The 10994-nt window shown below is 38.5% G+C and overlaps 1 protein-coding gene across 1 annotated transcript; it reads right to left on the minus strand.

Moving 5' to 3' along the window:
- Nucleotides 1-125: 125 nt before the first annotated feature.
- On the minus strand, nt 126-10757 carry LOC129881056 (deaminated glutathione amidase, chloroplastic/cytosolic). Its single transcript, XM_055955383.1, has 9 exons — nt 10557-10757; nt 8549-8685; nt 8128-8256; nt 3011-3069; nt 2233-2345; nt 2061-2153; nt 1651-1753; nt 507-589; nt 126-419 (listed from the first exon to the last, which is right to left on the minus strand). Exons 1-9 carry the CDS (start codon nt 10743-10745, stop codon nt 381-383), a joined length of 945 nt encoding a protein of 314 aa, XP_055811358.1. The 5' UTR covers nt 10746-10757; the 3' UTR covers nt 126-380.
- Nucleotides 10758-10994: the final 237 nt, after the last annotated feature.

A 10994-nucleotide genomic window follows, 5' to 3' on the forward strand; every position in this document is an offset into this window, starting at 1 on the left:
TCACCAAGGCTTGAACATATATGAAGAATCGCCAAGTGTTTTTTGCATTTGTTTTGGGTTTTAAACTTGAAACCTCTATTCTTAGGTGTCACTATTTCTTTTCCTTTTCACCTCGAGTACTTGGGAGCACGAAATCCAGGGTCAGTGCGCTGCAATAATTTTTATGAAAAGGAAGGATAGCTTTTATTCATAATGCAGACATGAGAAAATTCAACATCAGTAGCTGCTAGTGATAGACAAGGGATATCATGCCAAATGTAATACATATGTTAAGAACCACATGATCAGTGCTCAATTTAAGTAGCATATACACGAACGGACCAAAGTTTGCAGCAACGTTTGGTTGAATACAACAGCTACAGAATGACATACCCGCTAACTCATACATGCCGATTCCAAAACTCAGCAGGCTTGCGGTGCTGAAAAAAAGGAAAAGATACAATGTTATGTGAAAAGGAAGAACAACAAATCTCAATCTCTGATATACATTTGCAGACTTTTCTTACCTTAGACACTGGCATCTTTGCTCGGACTAAATCTATTAATGAGAAGTCAATATCTGCAACAGTAATACCTGTAGACGACCGATCTGAAGCAGAAAAAACAAGATGAATGAATTGTCATTGGAGTACATTTGATTCTCTGGCTGTTATGAACAACCACGTTACGGAAAAGTTCTATGGTTTTCTCTAGACCGGACATGCAACACTAAAAGAATGTCATTAAAGAAAGAACGAAGCAGAAGAAGAAGATGAATATGTCTGCTTAATGTCTATATCATCGTGAAAAGGAAAACAAGTTGTTTTCCTTTTCTAAATACTACGGTGGATATGTGGGAGCCACAATCAAAGTATACAACATTGAGAAGTCTAACTCAAACAAAAGAACTTGGTATAATCTAGTACCAGTGTGTTGTCCATTCATCATTCCTCATATAAGACCCTTAAGTGGAAACAAATCCAGGTATTCAATTTTACACTCCATTTTCAGCAGAAAGGATAGTGGCCATTCCTCATTCCAGAGTGTTGTCCATTCCTCATATAAGACCCTTTAGCCTAAACAAATCCAGGAATTCAATTTCACACCATTTTCAGCCAAAAGCATTTTATGTGAATACTTAAAGAAATTATCCATGAATATCGTTAACCTACGCAAAGCTTCCTCAAACCAATTTTTGCTATTGAAGCGAAAAACTTAATGAGGTTTCCATGCAATTCCATTAGACTTCCAGAACTGGTAATTATGTGCACTAAGAGCTTCACATGACAGAGGAAAAAGAGAGAAGATAGCGTTTGGAGAGGAGAGGGAATGTCGGTAGTTGAGTTGGTTGATCACTCGAACTTCCACCTTGTTGGTGAGGGTTTGATTCCCCCATTTTAATCACCAGCCCCTATGTATTAAAACAACGAAAAAAGAGGAGGAGGGGGGCAAGAGCAAAGAAGAATAAATTCCAAAATTACATGCTAAAGGTGTTATTCCTATCACAGATAACAATGTTAAGAAAATACTTGAACAGTTTATCTAAAAGAAATGGTCCACGTATACACAAAAATTTTCAAATAAATCCAAGTGGTGAAGCCAAAACCATTTGTAAAAGATTAGATACTAGTTTCCATAGCAGCAAAATGCCTAAATATGGAATTACATTACCTGACAACCGACCTACTATTGTTCCCCATGGATCAATTATTAAGGTATCTCCATAACTTTCCCTCTTTTCATTATGCTTCCCTGCTTGAGCAGCAGCTATGACCTGTTAAGAGGTTTTAACATAATTATCCACAAGGGACACAATGCGAAGAAGGCAGAACATAATTAAGTTGATTTCACCAGCAAGCATAATTGAGCTAGATTTCACCAGCAAAAAGGAAGTTCAAATCATTAACCGAGGAGAGAAATTTTATGGTCGCACATAACAGACAGAACATATTGTTGATTCCATGAAATTTAAGACTGTACAACTAAATATTTGCAGTTCCAATCTAGAAAAGTATCATGAATAACCAAATCGTGTTAAAACAAACAGGTCAGAGTTGAAATAAAACAGATAATGGCCATACATAACACTGTGTTTCAATTGCACGAGCGCGAAGAAGAATCTCCCAATGTGCCTGACCAGTTACCGTTGTGAAAGCGGCAGGCACTAACAAAACCTGAAACCACAGGAATATATTTTTACTAACTTATAATTTGGTTTTGGAGAAAGAGAACCAAGAGGGGAACCCATAATACCTGTGCCTCATGATTGAACCTCAATTGTTGATACAACTCAGGGAATCTTAAATCGTAACAAACGGTGACACCTAAACGACCGAAGGGGCTGTCCACCACAACAATATCCTTTCCTATGAGATTTGTCAAGGAATTCATTAGGAAAAATAAGTTAATTTTGCTATTATTAAATTCTAGACATGATTAATTAGAAGAAAGGACCACTAGAATGTACACCAAGCAACTCTCAAGACTATTTAATTGCGTGGCCATCTCATCTAAGAGCTACTAGAGAGAGCACACTTTTATTTTCTTAATTATGTCTAAACACACCCCCTCACATGGGGGACTTAATTTTTTCCATGGACCAAGCATGTGGAAATTCCTTTTGATAATGGGTAGTGATACTCGAACTCAGGGCCTTTGCCTTCATGTACTAGTGTGTGGCCATTTCATCTAAAAGGTTAATTTTTTTTTTAATAATGTTAAAAGGTTAAGCAATTAGAGAGAACACACTTTATTTTCTTAATTATGCTTCAACAAAGAAAAGGAAAGTGCTACAGTATAAATTTAAGCTAGTCCATGTTTCAACTTGGACCACTAATACTGACCTGTCAAGATTTTCTACTAATTCTAATGGTAAAATCACATATCTTTTTTATATACTGTTCAATCTAAAACCTACTAAACTAACTATTACTCAGAAAGCTTTGCTCATGCAAGGGAACAATTTTCAAGAAGCTACGTCCAGACATTGTCTAAGTGAAATAAATGTTAGCTTGGTTATTGGGTTTCCTACCAGCTTCAGTGAAACTGCTCTCTTTATAAACTGCACCTCCAGGAACATCCACGTCAAATCTATAAATAAAAGCATAAATCACAATTAGTGTTCTAGGTAGATGGAGCTGCAAGGGGTCATCTTGCATTCAGATTGTTCTCAGTGAAACCCTTCCTGGTCATTAAGTTAATATCTTTTTAAAATTGTTAACTGCTTAGAAAATATATCCATCTGACTTGTCTATCATCCCTTGTCTCACAATTCGAGACAAAAATTATCCTCTAAATAATTAGTCAAATGTTTTACACAACAAATATATTATAAGTGGTCTTTACTGTTTAGTGGATATGAGTTGTAACAATATGCATATACAACAACATGCCCAGTGAAATCCCACAAGTGGGGTCTGGAGAGGGTAGGATGTACGCTGACCTTACCACTACCTCATGGAGATAGAGAGGTTGTTTTCGGAAGACCCTCGGCTCAAAAGTCACATTACCAAGTAAGAGAGAAAAATAATATATATAGCATAATGACCAAAAAAAAGAAAAGTGATGCAAATTTTACAAGACAAAAACAATAACGATAGCAAAGTAATGTGATAATTAAAGGCAATAACAACACAACTATAATGGCAAGTCTAGACCTATGACCAACCCTAAACTGAGAAAGGGCAAGACACCATCTATCCCTACTAGCCTTCTACCCTAATCCGCGACCTCCACTTCTTTCTATCTAAGGTCATGTCCTTGGTGATATAGAGTAGCGCTATATCTTGTTTAATCACCTCTCCCCAATACTTTTTCGTTCTATCCCTACTCCTCCGCATAACCCTCAAATCCAACTGTTCGCACCTCCTAATTGGGGCGTCGACACCTCTCCTCTGCACATGCCCAAACCATTTCAGTCTCACTTCTCTCATTTTGTCTGCCACAGAGGTCACTCCCACCTTCTCCCAAATGACCTCATTCCTAATCTTATCACTCCGAGTGTGTCCACACATCCATCTCAGCATCCTCATCTCCGCAACATGCATCTTCCGAACATAAGGGTTCTTTACTGGCCAGCACTCCACTTCGTATAACAACGCCGGTCTAATCACCATTCTATAGAACTTACCTTTAAGTTTAGGTGGTATCTTCTTATCACACAGGACTCTAGAGGCAAACCTCTATTTCATCCACGCTGCCCCAATGCGATGCGTGACATCCTCGTTGATGTCCCCACTACTCTGGATGATGGATCCAAGGTATTTAAAGCTTTCTGTCTTGGGGATAGGTTGAGTGGCAAGCCTCACTTCCATGCCCTCTTCATCCATCGCACCACTGAATTTGCACTCCAAATATTCAGTTTTGGTCCTGCTCAATCTAAACCCTTTGGACTCCAGAGTTTGTCTCCAAATCTCCAACCTATCATTAACTCTGTCCCGAGTTTCATCAATCCAAATTATGTCGTCCACAAATACATACACCATGAAACCTCCTCCTGAATAGATCGTGCTAGCTCATCCATCAGCAAGGCAAAAAGAAAAGGACTCAGTATAGATCCCTGATATAGTCTCATCTCAACAGGAAAATGCTCTAAGTCACCTCTCACCGTCCTAACCCGAGTCTTGGCTCTATCATATATGTCCTTTATAGCTCTAATATACACCATCGGGACATCTTTAGCCTCCAGGCACCTCCATAGAACATCCCTCAGAACTTTTTCATAAGCCTTTTCAAGATCAATGAACACCATATGAAGATCCCTTTTTCTTTCTCTAAATTTCTCCACCAGTTTTCGCATAAGATGGATTGCTTCAGTAATCAACCGCCCCGGCATGAATCCGAACTGATTCTCTGAGATTGACACTCCTCTCCTCACCTTCAACTCCACCACTCTCTCCCATATCTTCATAGTGTGGTTTAGCAATTTGATACCCCTGTAATTATTACAATTTTGGATATCATCTTTGTTCTTGTACAATGGGACCATAGTACTCCACCTCCGTTCATCGGGCATCTTAGCTGTCTTCAAAATAACATTAAACAACCTAGTCAACCACTCCAAACCTGCCTTGTCAATGCTCTTCCAAAAGTCCACCAGAATCTCATCGGTCCCGGTTGCTCTTTCCTTCCTCATCTTGCTAATAGAACGTCTAACCTCCTCAACCATAAAGCATCTGCAGTACCCAAAGTCCCGGAGACTATGAGAGTGCGCCAAATCACCCAGTACTCTGTGGAAGTAAGCTTGTCACCTTTGCTTGATAGAGGTCTCATCCACTAATACTTCACTTTCCTCATCCTTGATGCACGTTACTAGATCCAAGTCGCGGACTTTTCTCTCTCTCACTTTGGCGAGCCTATACAATCTCTTATCCCCACCTTTTTCTCCTAACTCAATATAAAGGCGTTCAAAAGCTGTCATCTTAGCATTGGTGACCGCCGACTTCGCTTTCGTCTTCGCCTTCTTATAGATATCTTTAAGCCTACTCTTCTCATCCTCATCCACGCACTCCAACCACTCTATATAGGCAACTTTCTTAGCTTTCACTTTGCCTTGTACTTCTCTATTCTACCACCAATCTCCTTAATGACCACCAAAGATTCCTCTTGATACCCCTAGAACCTCGGTAGCTACTTTTCTAATGCAACCAGCTGTCATGTTCCACATGTTGTTCACATCTCCGCTACTACTCCAGGCCCCTAAACCAACCAATTTCTCCCCCAACTCCCAAGAAAGGGCGGGAATTAGGCCCCCCATCTAATCCTCGGTCGGCCATAAAGGGTCTTCTTTCTCCTATCCCTCTCAATCTCCAAGTCCATCATCAAAAGCTTATGTTGGGTAGTAATATTTTCACTCGGAATAACCTTACAATCCTTACAAAGGCCTCTATCAGCCTTCCGGAGGAGTAAGTAGACAATCTGAGTCCTAGCTACCGTGCTACTGAAGGTAACCGATTGATTATCCCTCTTCAGAAAACATGAGTTAGCAATAACCAACTCAAAAGCTTTAGCAAACTCCAGGAGAGATGTCCCACCGCCATTTCTTTCCCCAAAACCAAAGCCTCCATGGACATCATCAAAACCATTAGAAGTTGTCCCGATATGACCATTGAAATCTCCCCCAATGAAAATCTTTTCGCTACTCGGTATACCTCTCACTATCTTATTCAAATCCTCCCAAAAGAGCCTTTTGAATTCCTCATCCAGGCCCACATGGGGTGCATACGCACTAACAACATTCACAATAAGTTTGCCTATAACTAGCTTAATAAATATCATTCTATCACTGATCCTTTTTACCTTCACCACACACTTCCTAAGGTCCACGTCGACTAGGATACCTACTCCATTCCTATCTCTAGAGCCTCCTGAGTACCATAATTTAAATCCGTCCACATCCCGAGCTTTGGTACCTACCATCTAGTCTCCTGAACACAAGCTATATTAATCTCTTCTCTGAAGACTCTTCACTAGTTCTATGGACTTCCTAGTAAGCGACCCTATGTTCCACGACCCTACTCTCGACTTAATAAAACCCATCCCCCTCTTACCACTATTTCCCCTCGCCTTCAACTCCAATTGAGGACATGACCCTAGTCCACCATCAGTAACCAAAGCCACTAAAACGATATGAACTACAAAGTGATAAACTGATAACAAATAAATCTAGAGAATACAAGCAACGAGATAATAATTGACAATATAGAATGTATAATAAAGAGACAACATACACTAACAAATAGGCAAACCAAGAACACTAAACACTAAGTGAAAAAGGAAAATGAAGAACAATACCTAAAACACTAATGGTAGGAACAAAGAAAGAAGAACATTAAGCAAACTGAACAGAAAGTGATGCTAAACTATAAACACGAGCACAAATAATCAGTTGAGGGAAGGAAAGATAGAACCTAGCCCGAAGAGAATGTGACAAAGATTCTGACCGGAATCCTAAATGTCGCCGGAAAAGTTGAACGCTGCTGGAATTTGCTTGAAGCCGCCAGAAAATGCAAGAAGAGACCAAAAGCTTCGCCGGAAAATCGCTGGAGAAGCCTTTTCAGTCAGATCTGATCCTCTCCGGACAGATCTATGCCTTCTAGATCTCGTCGGAGTTGTGGCCGGAGCAGATCTTAACTGCCAGGTGGAAAAACCGAAAAAGAAAGAAGAAAGAAAGAGAGAGGAAGAAAAAGAGAAAAGTAGAGTGAGATCTGCCGGAATAGTGCTCCGCCGGCGTCAGGCAGTGGGTCTGTCAGAACAGTGCGTCGACAGTGGGTCAAACAATAACTGAAAGAAATCGCAATGGGTCTGCCAGAACAGTGCCGGAACAGTGGGTCTGCTGGAACAGTGCGTCGGTTTGTGAAATAGAGAAATGCAGAAGTGGAAAATCTGAGACTCAATCAGAACCTATAACAATATGCATATGAAAATGCAAAATCCATTTCAAATCAAAGTTTTATAAAGCAACAAGGAAATGTAAAGTAAAACAGTTCTCGGATATCCTATCTGACTCTATGCGGCTATGCGCGTTAGTATTCTTTATTCACGGAGCACAGATGCTTCAATAACTCAACATTTAGAAAGTGAAGGTCTAATGCATTCATTTCTCAAGGACTTCACTTCTATTAAAAACAAATGACCATGATATCTGGTGTTTTTAATAGTGTAGTAGATTGTTCAATGCTCATAGAATATGACATAAGACATGTAGCTCTTGAACGTATTCTAGAGTTGCCTGGATAGTAAGCCAACTCTAGCTGGTGTTTTTAATGGTGTTTTTAATAGTGTAGTAGATTGTTCAATGCTCATAGAATATGACATAAGACATGTAGCTCTTGAACGTATTCTAGAGTTGCCTGGATAGTAAGCCAACTCTAGCTGTCCAGCACTATTTCATAAATTGGCTGACCTGTTCAAACCAAAACTCATTCAACTTATACAATCAACCCATTAATTCTCTTCCACTCATATTGTGTTCACTTGGAATGTCTAACATTTCAAAAATATTACTGCCTCACATTAGAAACCCATGGTAATGATTACTGAGCAAAACAGAAGCACAATGTTGTTTTATTACTAACAGTATGAAAGTACTAAACTTAAGTATGACAACCTTAGTCTAACGTCTAACAAAGTCAAGTTTAAGAGTCTTACAGATGCATCTTACTGTACGTGCTCCTAATATTTCCATTATCATCAATGAGAACATGAGTGTTGCGCAAGTGTGCATCATCACTCCCTTTTTCTTGGAATCCTCCTAGCGACAACCAAATATTTGATTCCCTGCCATTAATGGCAGAAAAGATGTCATTTGACTGAATCCACTAACACTCACTTCAAGTTCAGGAATCACTCAGTAGCTATCAAGCAGAGAAAAAGACAGTAAAAGTCAAACATAAAAGGGAGTATTAGATTGTTAAGAGTAAGCTAGTATGTTTTGTCGCTAGTCATAAAGCATTGAACAATGCCAAATAATGAGACAACAAGTTGTTAGGACAAAACATATTAGCGCTTCTAAAAACAGGATAATGTGCATTAGATGGAGAGAAAGCCAACTTCTCTCTCATGGTCACACCTTGCAAGAGAGCAGTAGCCTTTCATAATAGGTCCATCTAGGGGCTCAGCAATTTTAAGACTCTCTCCCTGTAGGTCTCCCACAAAAGAAAAATTTTCAGGAAAACATAGCAATTTTGCCCCCGCTGAAGCTGCTTCCTGGGATAGAAGATATGATATAGCAAAAATAGTGCAAATATCAGTACCAATCAACAGTAATTATTGAGAACAACATTTCAGAAGGACAAATATGTCACTGACTTCATTCACTCATAAAAGTGTGCAAAATATGAAATATTATAAAAGATAAAAACTTAAGCAACATCAAGATATATTTCCGTAACCGACATAATTCTTTGGAGCTGATAAGGATATTGTTCACATAAATCAGTCCATATTGAATCATGTGAGAGACCTTATTTTCCATAACAATTACTGCAATCCAATCCAGACTACCGGCTTGCAGGTAGTTCCGCTGCGCCAACTCAATGACTAGAGTGGTTGAAGTTTTCAATTATTGGGAACTCATGCAAATATGAAGGAACAACTTTAAATTTCAAGAAATTATAGTTCTTAAGTTGAAAAAATGGCAATGTTCAACGCATTGGTGTTTTTTATATTCCTTACATTGTCATTGTGAAATCATAATAAAGTAGCGACAACACGTCTAGAGCACAAAACCATTTCTAAGCTAAAAACCAAATGTATAGATGGTCCCCAATGCAATTGAGGACACTTTCTGCCCCCAAAACGGGTATGGATCAACTATGTTAGTTCTGCTGGCCTAGTTGTCTTCTCAATTCGAAAAAGTATATTTTGATTTTGCAATGTTGGACGTTCCAATTCTAGATGCCAAGTTCCAAATATCTGCAGAGTTATCAGATAAAAAAGTTGGATGTAAATGCTTGAGGAGTTTGTGATGTCTAATAAAAACTCTGGTTGTTTCCTCCATGTTCTTCTGCTCCTCCTGTCATTGGTTTTCCTCTTCTTTTTTCCAGCCTGTACTCACAACAATTAACCAGCCTTTTTCTGGACAATCCCAAGGCAAAATCAGATTTCATTTTCTTTTTTAGATTTCTCCTATTCAAAGAAAGAAGGGTGAAAATCCGGTTTTTCTTTTCAAATAGATGACCCCAAATGATTTGGGATTGAAGCAGACTTGATATAGGTGATTCGTGAAGCGTGAGTTGCTCTGGCAGGAGAAAAGTTACTCCTACAAATCATTAGCTTACAAGAATAAAACAAAAATGATAGTCAACCTTTGTTGACCAACATTGCCAAATCATTTTGCTCCATAATCTAATTCTAACAAACTTTTGCAACTTTAGATATAAGGAAAACAAAAAATTAGCTCCAAATTAAGCTCCTACGAATCCAGCTTCATGAAAATCATTTCACAAATCCTAAGATCGAACACGTCTCTTCATGAAATAATTTCTCTAGAATATCACTAGCCTTATGAGAATGAAGTAACATAACAAGTCAACTATGTTTACCAACATCCCCAAATCATTTTCCTCTATGAGCTACTTCTAATAAACTTTAGCAACATCAGAACTACACCTCCCTGAGTTCGAAATTCGAATATAAATGAATGCAAAAATTAGCTCCAAATTAAGCTCCTGCAAATCCAACTTCACAAAAATCATTCCGCAAATCCTAAAATCGAATACGTCCCTTCATAAAATAATTTCTCTAGAATATCACTAGACTTATGAGAATGAATACAGACAACAAGTCAACCATGTTTACTAACATCCCCAAATCATTTTCCTCTATTAGCTACTTCTAACAAACTTAATCAACAGCAAAACTAAACCTTTCCTGAGTTCAAATATAAATCAAAACTGAAAATTAGCTCAAAATTCTAGCTCCTCCAAATCCAGCTTCACGAACCGTTTTGCAAATTATATAATGTAAATAATCCAAAATTTCTGTACTTTTTAGCTAACTATTAATGTAAGCTAATGAATGCGCAACAACTGTATATCAAAATTACAATGTAAAATACGGACATCGATCAGAGGTACCTTAACGAGGCGAGAGCAAGTAGCGAAGTTAACGGCGAGGTTATTAACGGACGTCATCTGAACGGCGGCGATTCTGACGGAGTTGGCCATGGATATGGATTTTCCGGCGCCGGTGGAAGCAGAAACCACGGCGAACTTGTAAGGGAAGCTTCTTGTGCTGCTCAATTGTGTGTTGAGACAGAAATTCATCACTCTTCAGTATTTCTGAAACTCCCATTAGTACCATAAACTTTTATTTAAGTTTTTTTAGTACCACGTGTATTTTATTTTTCATCTTAGTCCCAAAAAATTAGATGTATTTAATAAACTAGTAAAATATATCTGGTCAAAGGTTTTCATATTTGAATGATCAAATTCGCTCGATTATATTCCTAAAGGAGAAAAAGATCTATAATAGATTATTTTTTAATTTCAAAGAACTTACTCACCCCTTTTATA

Source organism: Solanum dulcamara, chromosome 2 (assembly GCF_947179165.1).
Source record: "Solanum dulcamara chromosome 2, daSolDulc1.2, whole genome shotgun sequence".
NCBI classification, from domain to species: domain Eukaryota; kingdom Viridiplantae; phylum Streptophyta; class Magnoliopsida; order Solanales; family Solanaceae; genus Solanum; species Solanum dulcamara.

Excerpts from the sequence above, each read along its gene's own strand:
- LOC129881056 (XM_055955383.1), bottom strand. The coding sequence starts at position 10,745 with ATGAATTTCTGTCTCAACACACAATTGAGCAGCACAAGAAGCTTCCCT. Across the intron at positions 2,154-2,232 it reads GGTTCAATCATGAGGCACAG|GTTTTGTTAGTGCCTGCCGC; the intron begins GTATTATGGGTT and ends CTGTGGTTTCAG. Across the intron at positions 590-1,650 it reads AATAGTAGGTCGGTTGTCAG|ATCGGTCGTCTACAGGTATT; the intron begins GTAATGTAATTC and ends TTTCTGCTTCAG.